The sequence below is a fragment of the Cynocephalus volans genome, chromosome 2, assembly GCF_027409185.1.
Source record: "Cynocephalus volans isolate mCynVol1 chromosome 2, mCynVol1.pri, whole genome shotgun sequence".
Lineage (NCBI taxonomy): Eukaryota > Metazoa > Chordata > Mammalia > Dermoptera > Cynocephalidae > Cynocephalus > Cynocephalus volans.
The window spans coordinates 39,481,880-39,498,123 of NC_084461.1; the positions used below are offsets into that span (position 1 = coordinate 39,481,880).

Genomic DNA, 16,244 nt, shown 5'->3' on the forward strand with positions numbered 1-16,244 from the left:
GGCACGCAGCACTTAAGTCACTTCGGTTATTGATTCAAAACAGTATTGAGGACCTACTAAGTGCCAAAGACTTATAGGCTGGGGGTACTGCCATGACATGAGTGTCTGACACGAATAAAGCAGATAAAGTCCTTCTCTTATGGAGCTCATATTCCATAATGGAAGACACAGTCATTGAAATATACTACAAAGAAAAGAAAAAAAAAAAAGGTCAGAGAAAGATTCTCAAGAGTTAACATCTAAACTGAGACAAAGAAAAAAAAGATCCAGCCATACAAATATCTGAGGAAAGATATCCTATACAGTGGGCACAAGAAACATACAGGCCTGTGGAAGTAGGTACTTGGCCAAATACCTTTGAGAAAGAAAAAGAATGGCCAGAACATAAAAACTGAGAATGAGGCAGTAGCTAATGAGGTCAACGAGGCAGATAAGTGGATCGTGTAGGTGCCACATTATGGAGAATGGCTCTAAAGGCAGTGGGAAAAACAGGGGAGAGGACAAGGAAGGACAAGGCACTATAACTTAATTTGTGCCTGGTCACACAGCTAGTTAAAAAAACTGAGCACAGAACCAAGTCTGTAACCTCTATACTAAAAATAACTGACAAAGGCTTAAAATCCAGCTTCGACATTACATACAAGGATATTCATTGCCCCCCGCCAAAAAAAAAAAAAAAAAATTACATCTAACAATCCATTAATGAGGAATTGGTTAAATAAATTACCATATATTCTGTATAATGGAATATATATAGCCATTTAACAAGATATATTTACATGTACCAATAGAGAAATATCTCTAGAGATCATGTGTTAAATGAAAAGAGTACAGAACCATATTTTAGTTCAACTCAGTTTTAAAAAAAGATTTACTTGTATAGGAAGAGAAAATTTCTGGAAAGAGACAAGGGACAACAGTATTTATCTCTAAAAAAATGTTCTTATAAATACTGACCCTTTGTTATAAAATTGTGATAACGGTTAAGCATAATAAATGTATACATTAACATGCTTAATGTTAACCACATACATGTGTGAATTTTATAATTAAAAACAAGTTTAAATTTTTAATGTACAGTTGATAGTTTTACAGACTTGTAGTATCCTACCACTATTAATGATAATGAAAAGCAGGAAGGCAAGTCTGCAGGTCCCAGCTGAAGTTACTCATCTCCTCTATCAAATGTCATTCATTGTGGCAAAAGTGCAGTTTAACAAAAAAGAAAAACTGGAAATCAGTGTTCTAAAGTCAACAGAACTCTTTTATGAAAATGTGAAGTCTGATAAGTAAAAGAGGAAAGCAGAGCTACTGTGAATATAGCAAAACAGAGGATCTAGCGGCTGCTGTTTTAAGCAAAGATGCATGGAGTATTCTGAACAGACAAGCACTCCAATGTGTTTGAATTAAAGCCTGCATTAGTTCTCTGAGACCAGATTTTTTAAAGTTTCTTTACTTTTCAATGTGGAGTCAAATGGCTTCCAAGCTGAGGAATATTTTCAAGCTTTATTTTTCTTAGAAAGAATTCTATGGCAGAGATTAGGAGAGACATCAGTTAGAAAATGCACTTTTCACGGTAGGGACTTTGTATATATTGTCAAAAGATGAGAACCTAGGGCCAGCCCATGGCTCATCTGGGAGTGTGTGGTGCTGATAACACCAAAGCCACAGGTTTGAATCCCGATATAGGGATGGCCGGTTAGCTCACTTGGGAGAGCGTTGTGCTGATAACACCAAGTCAAGGATTAAGATCCCCTTACTGGTCACCTTTAAAAAAAAAAGATGTGAACCTAATCCAAGGCAGTAGGAATAAAAAGAAACTGATAAAACACTAAAGTGGTGGAATAGTCAAGACTACTTCAGTTAGCTGGATTGACGGGGGCAAGGGTGTGAAGGAGAGGTGAGTCAATACACCAACAAGTTTTTAGCCTAAGTAGCTAGTCAGAAAGAATAGAATGGCAGAAGATAGATTGTTTTATACTTGAGCTTGAATGTGAGATACTCATGAAGAGGTCAAACAAACAGAAACACAACCCTGGAGTTCAGAAGAAAAATTAGATTTCCAGGTTACTAGCACACGGAAAGGTGATTAAAAAAAAAAAAAAGACAGAACCTCAGGAGCTGCCATTTGAGGAGAGAAGGAATGATCTCCAAGTTGAGAGGCCAAAGGGAAAGGTAAGTAAGAAGAGATGCTCAAGGGCCAGCCTGCGGCTCACAAGGGAGAGTGTGGTGCTGAGAACACCAAGGCCCCGGGTTTGGATCCTATATAGGAATGGCCCGTGCACTCACTGGCTGAGTGCCGGTCACAAAAAAGACAAAAAAAAAAAAAAAAAAAAAAAAAAGACTACAGAGGTTTGAATAGTTAGTGAGAGGTAAAGCAGTTCTAATAATTAATACTTTTACATGTTGGAGAATGTTACTACTGAAAGGTGGAAGAAAAACTGGGCAGTAACTTGAAAGGGGATGCTCTTAGGAAAAAAGCTTGTTTTGGAGGTGGAGTGGGGACTTTTGTCTCTTAATAAATGTTTGATGAATTCCTATGTGGAATTTTTGGTTCTGGCAAGTGAAAATTAAATAGTCATGTTTAACAGTTTGTCTGAGAAGAAGCAAAAGCCAGGAATAGAAGGATATAGCAACTAACTGGTGGTAAGAAGGCATGGAGAGTAGGAAATTCTAGCAGCAGGATTAGAGGAAGGACTGAAAATAACAGGGATTGGGGCTTTGAAAGAGTTAAGAAAGCACAGCAAAAGACTACCATAAAAGCTGTTAGAAAAAGCATTCTTAAGAGCAGACCTAGCTCAGGGATACCAGGCAACAGATCTTCATGGGTAGAACAAAAGCATACTTGAGAAATTTCAGAAACTGAGCTAGGAGACCACTAGAGTAGAGGATCCATGAAGATAGGAATTTTTGTCCATTTTATTCACTGCTTTATCACCAGTGCTTGATTGATAAGTATTCAACTATTTGTTGAGTGACTGAATACAGATAACACTGGATTACTGTTCCTACAGGCCAAGTATCCTTTATCTGAAATGCTTGGGACGTGTTTCAGATTTCAGATTTTTTCAGCTTTGGGTATTTGCAAATATATAGTGAGATATCCTGGGGCTCAGACCCAAGTCTAAACACGAAATTCATTTATTTTTCATATATACCTTATACACACAGCCTGAAGGTAACTTTATGCAATATTTTAAATAGTTTTGTGCATGAGACACATGACCCATCACATGAGATCAGGTGTGTTATTTTCTACTTGTGTTATGTCAGTGCTCAAAAAGTTTAGGATTTTAAAGCATTTCAGATTTCAGGTTAGGGATGCTCAATCTTTATAAGGAAAAATTTCCTCACAATAAGATCTTATCCTAAGAGTCAAGGGAAAAACTAGGATTTGGCTGTTTTGTGAATAAGGGGATTGAGAAAAACTCTTCATCTTGACTGAGGAAAATGTTAAGGTAAACTAGTAAGGACAGAGACCGTAGCAGAATAGGGGTAGCAAGTCTGAATGCCTACAGAATCCAGGTGGGTTACAAATGAATTAAGTAAATTAGAGCTCACATACTCCATTTACATGGACTGCCTATATTCAGCTCCAACCAATTTTTGCCCTATTAAAATGACAGCCCACTATGGCCAGATCTTATGATTTCAAGAGAAACCAGAAAATTCAGATTTGCAATATCTAACTCAAGTGTTGTTACAAACTAACTTAAAAAAAAAGAAAACAAAACAAAAAAAACACTAAGGGCCAAAGAAGACACATCTGCAGGCCACATAGGCTCCCAGTTCTCAATCTGTTCTGGCAAATAGAGAATAGAAGGAGCTGATCTACTAGAGAATAGCAAGGAATACCTGAAAGACGACAGGCTCAAAATAATACAGTACTTAATACATTGCTCTACAGCCCAGCAGTTACTTGAACTATGTAAAAATAGTTGGTACAGGACTAAGAAAAAAAAAAAAAACCCCATTGTATCCCTCCCATCATAAAACAGCCCAAGTCAATAGGGAGAGAAACAAATGAGGAACTGTTTGTGGCTGCTAGAAAGCAAGCATCCATAGGAGTTTATTCAACTACTCACAGCCCTCCAACAGTTCTTTCACTCTTTGAGCCAAATACAATTTTCTGGCAAGAATCCAAGCTGTCCTTATTTCTACTTTACATGATAAATGGCCCTTTCCATCTCAAATCAACTGCTCTTCCTGCTATGCCCACACTTTTCCTTTTCCAATCCCAAAGCTTTTTCCTATACATAAAGTTTCTAAAATATGGAGTATAGCTTTTCCAAACTTTTCCTATCAAACATGGAAGGAGAGCCAAAAAGGTATACCATTGTTAGTTATAAGGGAAATACAAGCTAAAACCACAACTAGATACCACACAGCCACCAGAATGGCTAAACTTAAACAGAAAATACCAGGTGCTGACCAGGAAATAGAACTGGAAATCATATACTACTCAGTGTACAGTGGAATAATCTCTTTGGAAAACTATCTGGCAGTCTCTACTAAAGCTGGCTATCCTATGTTTCAGCAATTCCACTCCTTGGTATATACTAAACAGAAATAAAAGCATATATCCACCAAGACACAGACAGGAATAGGAACCCTATTCATAATAGCCCCAAAGTGGAACCTATCCAACGTTCATCAACAAATGGGACTGTGATATATCCCTTCACTGGAATGCTATGAGAATAAATCACCTCCAATTACAAGCTACAATGAGTTTTGATGTTGAGTGAAAGTGAGAAAGAATATATTCTGTATGACTCCATTTATGTAAAAACCTTGATAGCAGGCAAAACCATTCTAAGTCAAAATAGTAGTTAACCTTGGACATCAGTAATGATTAGAAGGAGAGAGGGGGCTTTTGGGATGTTGATAAAGTTCCATTTCTTGACTGGGTTGCTGGTTACCTGAGAGTTCACTTTGTAAACATTGAATTAATCCTTATGTACACTATTCTATGTTACACTTCAATGAAACTAAGAAAATAGATCCTATGTTTAAGTATTATCAATCCTCAACTCTCTACAATTAATCTCTATTAATTTATTCATCTAGGTTTACTTAGCACAAATTCCTTTCACATGTCCCAACTGTGCTTTGTGCTTTCTGCTATTTAAGGAAAACATAACAATTTTTACAAATGGTCACATTATTGACAAAGATGAATCTGAAAGTTTAAAAGTTCTTTATACCTATGTAAACACTTCATCAAAACCCCTTACAACATTCTGCATACAAGAGGTAATTAGCACCAGAAATATTTCTCTATATTTTAACATAATGGAATAACAATCACTGGAAACAAGAGCCTATATGTGTATATCTCAACATTCAAAAAGCTACCTCAGCATTCGTTTAGAGCAAAACTACTGTTCAATTTTCCCTAAAGCCATCATTTAATAGTTATCTTGCTAAAAATCAACTCTTCCCAGCCACTATTCTTATCCATAAAGTCTGGTAACATTTCAGTCTTCTAAACTGAAGATGTCTTTGCTTGGCTACATCAGGTTTATTAGCCTATACTCTATAGATGCAGGAAAAAACAAAACAACCTTCTCTAAAGCTTACCTTTTGGTACCTAGAATATAACTAAAAAAATATATTCTTGAATCAGCTTTGTTTCTTCATGAGTTCAAAGAATTCATAATGAAGTGTTTCTATGTACACTCTGATTAATGAAATAATAACCACATCATTCCAGTAATATCAACCCAGAGTTGTAAGAAATGAAGTGTACTTACTGTGTAAGTAGAAGAATAACCTGATGGGTAAAATTCGGGGGCGTTCGCAGACAGCTTAGACATTAATACAGGAGCTACAACCACCTGGGGTTTGGCCATTGCTGACTCCGAGTTCTGCTGTGGGATTTTATCCTGTGAACTAGCTGGAACTCTCAGGGGCCTCGTTTGTTCTGAGAAACAAAAATAGGGGTGTTAGTAGTTATACAAAGGAATGAATGTACCCATCTACTGAAAAACCATGTGAAAAGCGCCGGTTTTTAAGAGTTAAATAGGAACCATCACGAAATGTAAGGTTATCGCCAGAACATGTACAGAGAGCCTGCAAAAACGAACAATAGACTTAGTTTAGCTCATTTATGAACATACCTGCCTCCTCCCAAATGAATGCTTGAGGACTGCCTCCCTCTCTTTTTTAAAGAAATGGTTAAAAAGAGGTGGTTGCTCGCCCGAAGTCTCACTTTAGAGATCTGGGGAGGGGGTAGCGATTTTTACTTCCTCCCCGGACGGCAGAACTCAGAGACCGCGCACCCAGCCCCTCCCCCAGCCGGGGCGCACAAAGGATGCCAGCAGCCACCTTCCAAACCCGGTTCTGGGCCTGTCTCTACCCCGTAACAAGAGGGCCCCGCTGGGGACGCTTTCGGGGAACCGGGAAGAGAGAAGAGACAGCGCGCCGGGCCTCGGCCCGCGCGGAGGGCCATGGGGAAGCGTTGGCCCAAGAGGACGGGGTCCCCTAGAGCTGCTCCGTACCTGGGAGCGCCCCGGGCCGGGGAGGCCGCTGGGGGCCGGCGGGGACCTCGCACTGGGCCCCTGGCGGCGGGGCCGTCCTGGGCTGGCGCAGCGGCGGCGGCTGCAGGAAGCCCGGGGCTTTGGGCTGCAGCGGCGGCTGGTGCCGCGGCCGCTCAGCAGGCCCTGCTCCGTTCTGGAAACTGCCGCCCTCAGGCCCGCCCCCTCCGCGGCCCAGGCCCCGGCTCCGGCCCCGGCCCCGACCAGCACCTGGGGCCCGATCGAAACCGTCCGACATGCTCCTCCTCCACCTCCTCCGGGGCCACCGCTGCTGCTCTCGGGATAGGACGCGGGAGGAGGCGCCGCGAGCCGGCTCTAGCCGCTGCGCCTCACTCGGGTCTCATGGAGGAGGAGAGCGGCGGGCCCTGGCTCGGCTCCTCCGCGCTTCGGGCGGAGCGGACGGCAGCCTGAGCACCCGCCGCCCCAGAGCGCCCGCCCCCTCGGCTACCCTCCGCTTTCCAATTCTCCCCCAAAACGCTGCTTCCCCCGCCTTCAGCGCGGCGGGGGCGAAGGCGGGTCACAGCGGCCCCCCGCGGTCCGGAGGCCCCAGGCGCGCCGCTCCTCCCGTTCGCCGCTGGCGGGCAGCCGGGGCCAAGCAGGCCACCCGGCGGGCGGCGTCTCGGTCACGGGACTGCCCTGCTCGCCGCCGGCATCAGGTGGGGGCATCTCGACGCCCCGGGCCAGACTGGGGGCAAGAAAGCGACGCTTACCCCAAGCGAGCCCGACCTACTCGGTGGCTCTCTGAAGAGAAGTGCGAGACTGACGGTTGATGCCCGGAAAATAAAAATACGGGGGGAGGGGGCGTGGACCCGGCTCCAGGGTTCGCGGACGCGTTCCCCGGTCGGCGCGCAGGTGTATGTAATGAGCCGGCACCGGCCCAGGCCGAGGACTGCTGGGGAAGAGGGGCCCTGGAAGAAACTCTGCCACCTGCTCAGTTAGCAGCGGGGGAGAGGGTAAGAACAGAATCAAAACACGCCCCCTGCCCTTTTCGATTCACAGTAGGTCACACCTGTGACCAAGCTTCAATCTCTTCCCTTTTCTGTTCCCCTCCAGAAATTTTAAGAAAATGCACTATATTTCAATGCAACTCTCTCCCTTTTTCTTCTTCTACTAGTGCTGCCCAATAAAAATACAATGCGAGGCACAAATGAAAGCCACTTATGTAATTATAGATTTTTTGGAAGCCATATTAAACGAGTAAAAAGAAACAGGTAAAATTAACTTTAATACATTTTATTTAACCCAGTATATGAAAAGTGGTATTATTTTAACATGTTTTAACATGTTTACCGGCCAGCGCCTATACACACACATATATATATATGACATAGTTTCTCTTTTTTTCTTACTATTTTATACTTATGGCTCATCTCAGGTGGGGTTAGGCACATCTCAAGTGCTCAAGAGCCACACGTGGCTAGTGGCTACCACATTGCAGCGCACATTTCTAGACATTCTTTAAGTGTAACTTATGTATAAATTGTTTTTGTCAGGTTTGACAACGCAAGTGCGAAATAAAGGATGAATATAAGTAATGAAAAGAAAAGGAGAAAAAAAATTGATTTCTTCACTGTTGAATTGAGCCATTTCCACAAATTCTGATGTTAGCTCTGTGTTTTAAGTAAGACTTAATGTTTTTCAATCTTTTTATCCTAAGAATCATTTCAATTAGGGACAAAAACTCTTTTTAACCGTCTTTTCTTCTCACTAGTAAAACATTAATGTCTTCACCTAAGTGAATGAGAAAAATGGCTTTAGTGAGGGCAATTATGAATAAACAATTTATGCTGTTGGTGTTAGGCAAAATAATGAAGTCAGGGAAGGAAATCAGCAGCAAGTGTAGTTCTTTGGTGTAGGGAAAGTCTTCTGGAGCTTGGTTGGGATCCAGCTTTGACCCTGACCATGAGGGGGTTAGCTTCTCTGAGCCTCAGTTTCCTCATCTGTGAAATAATAACTATGTTGTAGCACTGAGCATATATTACAGACAAGATTAAAATTTAAAGATTAGATGAGGTGATGCTTATAACCTTTTAAAAGCCATTATTTTCTTTTTATTGGTTATGAGTATTCATGGGGTACAAAACTGATTATCACCACTTGTGCCCAAGATATGATGGCCAAATCCATATTGGCAGCATGCCCATTACCACCAATTCTGATTCAGTCTCTTACTCAGATTTCTCTATTATTTAGAAAAGACCTAGAAACTATGCTCAAAAACTGAGAATGAGTAATCCTGGATGTTCCACTGAAGTAGGTGCCCCGATTCTGTCCCAGGCTTTTGTTTGCCCTCACCCCCCTTTTGTTTCCCCTTGAAACTTTCATGATGGCTAACACCTTCTCTAACACCTGGGACTTTGTTATGTGAAGATAAGGCCATTCTGCATTTATGGTGATGTCAAGGTGTCTTTACAGTCTCCTTTCATTAGATAAGTTAGATAATTGACATATCCTTCACGTTTTTGCTGTTATTTAACTTTAGCCTTATTATGACGGGACAACATGAATGGATTTAGCATCATGATAATAACAATACTTAATATTTATTGTGTTTTATTATGTGCCAACCACTGTTCCAAGAGCTTTACTTTTATAATTTAATCCACATACTCTGTGAAGTAAACATTCTCATATCCCCATTTTACAGAAAAGGTGTCAAGATATCACAAGGGCTCAGATTCATCTGCGGACTGTTGTAGAGCTCACTGGCAAGTGCTAGGTATTGCAAAATGGCAAGAGGCCACACACACACTCACACACAAACACACACACAAATATGAGTAGCTATGGGACTCCCTGAAGAGAATCATCAAAAAAACTTCTCTACATTTATGCCTTTCTTATTAATTTATGATGAAAGGAGAGTAGAAGGACTAAATTCAGAGAGATTGGATAATATGTTTCCAATCCCTGCAATATTGGGAAAGGATCTGCTATGAACCATAGAAAAGCTATGTTTCCTTAAACTGGGCTTGAAAGGTGGTCTCCAGGAAGACTTACCCAAGCTGTCTAATCTTAGATTTCCTCCCTTGTGATAGTAGCAACCTGGGAGAACTTTATCTTGTCACTTTGGCATGCCAGATTGTTAGTATTTGGTTTATTTAACTGTTTCCTCTGCTAAATTAGCCTTCTGAAGACAGAGGCTTTTAAAGTCTACCCCTTTAGATCCTAGTCCAGCACTTTGTTCATAATAAGTTTTTAATAAATAATAATGTTCACTTGTAATAGTCCTGCCTTTCCTTGGGTCACCAGTATGGCAACGGTAAAGAAGACTGGTTTTCATAATTTATTGATGTTAAGATCGTAATTGGACTTTATGGGAGGAGTAGACAGTGCAACTTTTAAGTCCAACTGACAGAAGAAAATTTTCATAAATGTGGGGGAGGAAATATTAGCAAACCACATATCCAACAAAAGGCTTGCATCTAGACTATATAAAGAACTCTCAAAACTCAACTGTAAAAGAACAATACAGTTAGAAAACGGACAAGATACAGGAATAGACATTTCACCGAAGAGAATATGCAGATAGCATTTAAACCCATGAAAAAAAAATGTTGAATGGCTATCATTAGCCGTTAGGTAAATAAAAATTAAAACCCCAATGAAATTTCACTACCCACTTATCACAATAGCTAAAATAAAACACAGTGACAATACCAAATGCTTGCAAGGATGTAGAGAAGCTAGAAACTGAATCACTCACATATTGCTGGTGAGAATGTACAATGGCATAGTCACTCTGGAAAACAGTTGGCAGTTTCTTTTTTTTTTTTTTTAAAAGATGATCGGTAAGGGGATCTTAACCCTTGACTTGGTGTTGTCAGCACCACGCTCAGCCAGTGAGCGAACCGGCCATCTGTATATGGGATCCGAACCCGGGGCCTTGGTGTTATCAGCACCGCACTCTCCCGAGTGAGCCACGGGCCGGCCCCAGTTGGCAGTTTCTTAAAAAATTATTCTTGTAACTACCATACGACCCAGCACTTGCACTCCTGGGCATTTATCCCAGAGAAATGAATATTTATGTTTACACAAAAACCTGTACCAAAATCTTTATAGCAGCTTTATTAATAATAACCCCAAACTGGAAACAACCCAAATGACCATTAATGAATGAAGTTAAACGGTGGTACATTCATACCACGAAGTACTACTCAGCAAGAAAAAGGAACAACTACTGATACAACAACTTTGATGGATCTCAAGGGAATTACGCTGAGTGAAAAAGAGCTAATCTCAAAAGATTATTGTGCGATTCCACTTGACAAAATTATAAAGATGAAGAACAGATTAGTGGTTGCCAGGGATCAAGGAAGGGTGGGGGGAAGAGAAAGAGGGTGTTTGGAGGGATATGGTTGTGGTTATTAAAAGAGTAGGTACTACGAGGAATCCTTGGAATGGAACTATTCTGTTCTTGACTGTGGTGGTGGTTACACAACTCTGCACATGTGATAAAATTGCATAGAACTAAATACGTGAGCATGCACATGACAGTATGAGAAACTAAGGTAGGTGGATTGTATCGTCAGTTTCCTGGATGTGATATTGTATTATAGTTATGCAAGATGTTACCATTGTGGGAAACTAGGTGAAAAGTAAACAAGATCTCCATTATTTTTTACAACTGCATGCGAATCTACAATTATCTCTTGCAGTGGGTTGAATTATGTCCCCTCAAAACTCCCTGAAACTTGAATTGTGTCCCCCAACTTTTATGTATTAGAAACAGCCCCCACAGTGACTTTTTTTTTTTTTTTTTTTTTAAAGATGACCGGTAAGGGGATCTTAACCCTTGATTTGGTGTTGTCAGCACCATGCTCACCCAGTGAGCAAACCGGCCATCCCTATATGGGATCCAAACCCGTGGCCTTGGTGTTATCAGCACCACACTCTCCCGAGTGAGCCACAGGCCGGTCCCACACAGTGACTTTTAAGAGGGTGGGAAATCCTATTATGGTAATTGAAAGGTGAAGCCTTGAAGGGGTGATTGGATTGTAGGACCCTGAAGTAGTGAATGGATTAAAAATGGTGGTCAGGGGTGTGGTTCTGAGGGCTTTAAAAGAAGTGGAGAGTCTGCCTCTCTCTCTCTCTGCTCTCTCCGCTTCCACCATCTTGCAATGTGAGACCCCTGGGTCAATGTCGTCACCACCAGATGGACTTTGGACTTCCCAGCCTCAGAAACTGTAAGCAATAAATTTCATTTTATTTATAAATCACTCAGTTTCATGTATTTTGTTATAAGCCACACAAACAGACAAATACATCTCTAAAGAAAGAGTTTTAGAAACCTGATACATGTAAATAAACCTTTTTCCATCTTATTCCATCAGTCCTAATTCTTTCCTAGGTAGTTCAGTTCACTCCTCCCCACCCAAATCATCATGGCAACTTACATGCCATTATAAATGAATGGGGCATCAGTAAGAGAGAAAGGAACTAGCTGATGTGTTTGTTCTCATGGGTCTCATCTGTGTAAATTATCTTTCTCTCCTAGTCTCTTGGGCCCACTATGGAATGTAACCCAGCCAGTCAGCCTGGGAATGTAAAATGGTATAATCACTCTGTCCATACAGTTTGTCAGTTTCTTTAAAAATTGTATGTGTAACTACCATACTACCCAGCAATTGCACTCCTGGGAGGAAAATACTGGAAACTTAAGATGGTCTCCATGTTCTCAGTAAAAAAGGAGGAAATATCTTTGCTTAGAGTGACAGTGGGGGATGTAAAAAGATGGTGCTTGAGGAAAATGACAATGGTTGCAAAAACTGCTCTGGGAGAGAAAACTGATTAGGAAGGTGGGGGTGGACACAGGAGAACTGCTGGGTGGTACTGAGGCCCACCTGAGGCTGGAAACTAGAGATTTGTGGGTGCAACACTCCAAATCATTTTGTGCTTTTTCTCTGGCAACTCCTGACAACTTGATGTAGGAACTGAGAAGCCTGCTAGAGGGAATGTAATTTTGTTATGCAGTTAAGGAACAAGGATAAAGACAGAAGAGGCTGAGAGGCTGTTCATGGTTCAGGCTAGATAGAGAAAGGGTTGAAGAGGGAAGATAGGTGATAGATTGGAAGGGAAAAGGCAATCAAGAGACAGAAATAAGGGAGTTGGAAATAAAGAAAGTGGTGTTCAAAGCATGAGACATAGGAGATGAAAATTTTAGAAAAGTTCTGAGGAAATAATTTCAATTATTAATTCAACTATTAATCAACTATTAATTGCACAATTCAACCAACTGAACTGAGTTCTTGCTAGCCATCAGGGAGGCAATGTAATTGCTGGAAATGTTCATTAATCAGAGTACAGAGTCCGGGTTTGGCACTCAAAAGACAGGAACATTAGAGTTTAATGTATGAATGTCAAGCAAGAAGTCTTTTGCCACTGGCATGTTCTGTTTCCCTATCTCTCTGGCTCAGACTATTTGCTGCTCTTTTTGTCAGCATATGATCTAAAGCCAATATCTTCTTTCTGTTTCAACTCCTAGGGATATTCACAATGTTTTTCTTCCTCTTAACAAATATCTGTTGACTTTTTATAGAGCTAGACATTCTGTTAGGTGTTGATGACATGTGAATGAATAAGACAAATACACTCATCAAGTAGCTTACACTTAAATGCAGAAATCAGACAAATATGCAATAATAATACAGAGTGCAATGGACTGTTTATGCCTCCCATCTGATTCATATATTGAAATTCTAACCCCCAAGGTGGTAGTATTAGTAAATAGGGCCTTTGAGAGGTGATTAGGTCATGAGGGCAGAGCCTTCATGAAACAGGTTAGTGCCTTTATAAAAGAGACCTTAGATATCCCTTGCTCCTTCCACTGTGTGAGGTTATAGCTGTCTATGAGGAAGCAGGCCTTACCAGACACCGAATCTGCTGGCACCTTGATCTTGGACTTCCCAGCCTCCAGACTGTGAGGAACAAATGTCTGTTGTTTATAAACCACCCAGTTATGGTATTTTGTTATAGCAGTCCAAGGGGACTAAAACAGAGAGTGATAAACACTATAAAAATGTTGAAACTTGAGTCTTATGGGAGGGCGCCTAATTCAACTTTGGGTGGTCCAGAAAGGATTCTGTGGGTACTCATTTCAAATAAAATAGAGGACTAGTAGATATAATTCAGACAAATGAATGGAGAGGGGAAAATAAGAGGGACTCGATGTCCACAGAAGTATCTCTCTCTCTCTCTCTCTTTCTCTGAAGGGGCTTCTGTTTTCCTTTCTTCTCTTGTTACCTTCCTTCCCACAGGGCAGTCATTTTAGCATCCCCTCTTAGAAGATGTTCTTCCCCACCAGGAATCACCAAACTTAGTACCAGAAGACCTACATTTACGTCTCAGCTCTATCTCCTGGTGTGACCTTAAACGTGTCAGTTAACCCCAAGCCACAATTTCTTCATGTTAAAGAGGGACTAATAGTACGTACTTCAGAGTTACTGAAATGATTAAATGAGATAATACATGTCAAAGTGCTGTATAAACTGTAAAATATTACATAGATTTTAACTGTTCGTACTGTTCTCAGGTGGTATGCCTTATGGTTTCGTACTCTTGAGTCCATTGTGGAGATGAAGAAACAAAAGATCCCTAATCATCAATATGGATTAATAGGTACTTTTCAGGTCTGCAAAGTTTAAACTCTGAAATTAACTGTTCCCTCAAACTATTTAAAATTTTTGAGTTAATGCCATAGATTACTTAATTTGTCTTTTACTCAAAAGCCACCACAGGGAGGATGTGGCAGCTAAAGCATCACGTAGCAGTAGAGTGTCTGAGGAATGTAATCCTTAGGGTATCTTTGTGGAATATATTATAAAGCATATGTAATTCACAGGGCCTGGTTTTCCAAAGCCTTGCAGTTTCAAATATTAACCTTGCAAGAACAGGAAATTTCCCTCAGGCTATAAGTCTCTGTTGCAAGATAAGGATTGTGGCACAGCAGGTTGCTGGCTCAAAAACAAACTAGTTACTGACTGTTATGTAAAAATACTAAAAAATTGCTGTTAAAAAGGAATGTTTGCTAAAATCAAACTGTTGTTAATAAAACCACTTAATTGCCTTACTAAAATGTCATCTGACTTGTTTCACTAAAAGTTAGCAGCGTATATTGTTAAACTATAACCCACGTTTGTTCTCTTCCTGTAACTTCCTGGTCTGGAAAATTAATGCAGGAAAAAAACCCCAATTTGGTGTTAATTTCCCAAAAAAGGAATGGCTCTTGCTTAAGCTAAGCATCCCAAAGGGAGATTAACCACTTCGGGGCCTCTCACTGCTCAAAAAAAAAAATGGGCTTTAAGTAATCCTTTCATCTCCGTCACCCAGGGGAAGTGGGGTAACAAATCTATGGGGGACAAAGCAATGCAAAGCAACAAAATGGTGCCCCGTGTGAGGACATTCTCCACAGATCGGAGACTGACCTGCCAAGCGTTAGAGAGGAAACGGATGTCTGTTCATCCCAGCAAGGGAGTCCCTAATAAGGGAAACGCATCTTGGTAAGAGAATCACAGGTGGCTTTATTTTTTATTTATTTATTTTTTTCACAGGTGGCTTTTGATTAGCAACTGCACACCTGTGGCAGGTCAAAGTTAGGCTTTTTCAACCCCGGAGATATATTTTTTGTTTTCTTTACTTTTAAAATATGGATTATTCATTAATAAAAGGGGAAACTGAACATACATTACAACTCCAATGTCTCCTTAAAGCAGCAGGCTGTAAGTAACTAAATGGCAGCTCGTAAAACTGTTAGTGGATATTAAACGACCATGTCCTTGATACCTCAAGAAAGGGAGCCTTAACATAAAAATTTGGGAACAAATTGGTCACTGGTTAATTATGCAATGGGTCTCGTTAAGGCTTCCCACCTAACAACTAAAAATCTATGTCAAGGTGCTCTAAAACCTATCCAAAACCTTAACAAAAAACTATATAGGGATGGCCGTGTTTATGTCACCATGTTTATGTCACCAAAAAAAAACAAAAACAAAACCAAAAAAAACCCTTAATCTTTGCCAGTTACTAAGTATACTTTAAATTAAACAATTTAAAGTAAAAAAAGTTAATAGTTCTTTACAGTGTTGGTATTGTTTAAGCATGTTTTTCTTTCTTATTTGCATAATGCTTCTCTCTCTTAAAAGCAGTGGTTCTTTTCTTTTCTTTTTTTTTAAAGAGATGACCAGTAAAGGGATCTTAACCCTTGACTTGGTGTTGTTAGCACCACACTCTCACAAGTGAGCTAACGGCCATCCCTATATAGGAATCTGAACCTGTGGCCTTGGTGTTACCAGCACCACACTCTCCCGAGTGAGCCACAGGCCGGCCCTATAAGCAGTGGTTCTTTTCTTAACTGCATATGCTACTCTTTTTCACTGAAAACTTGGGGGTTTTATTTAAAAAAGCAGCCATGGCGCCAACCAAACCCCTTTTGGGTCTACTGCTCTTCTCCTAAAAACCTCAAGAGTCAAATGGTTTTATCTCTAATTGGTGGATTAGCTCTTAAGCTCAGTAACCCACTTAAAAAACAGAAACTAAACTAAAATCTACCTGTTTAACTACATGGTCTCAAATTTTCTGCCATCTTAAACAAACTTCTAAATTCTCTTCTAGTCTCATTTATGTATTTCTTCACAAAATTCTATGGTAAAATGTTATACTATCTTCTTAAAAAAAAAATCTTCCCTGCATCTTCTTAAAAAGGTTTGC

General features: G+C 40.6%; 1 protein-coding gene across 2 annotated transcripts in view; it reads right to left on the reverse strand.

The window, feature by feature from the left end:
* PAIP1 (poly(A) binding protein interacting protein 1) overlaps positions 1 to 7,022 on the reverse strand; it is a 30,295-nt gene extending 23,273 nt beyond the window's left edge. Inside the window, exons 1-2 of one of the 2 annotated variants that reach the window (XM_063085971.1) lie at positions 6,504 to 7,022; positions 5,757 to 5,926 (exon numbers count right to left, since the gene is read on the reverse strand). In XM_063085971.1, coding sequence (XP_062942041.1) covers positions 5,757 to 5,926; positions 6,504 to 6,777 — 444 coding nt within the window. In that variant the 5' untranslated portion in view covers positions 6,778 to 7,022. The remainder of the gene's footprint in view (positions 1 to 5,756; positions 5,927 to 6,503) is intronic. The other variant, XM_063085972.1, reaches the window with a different exon arrangement.
* Between the last annotated feature and the right edge of the window lie 9,222 nt (positions 7,023 to 16,244).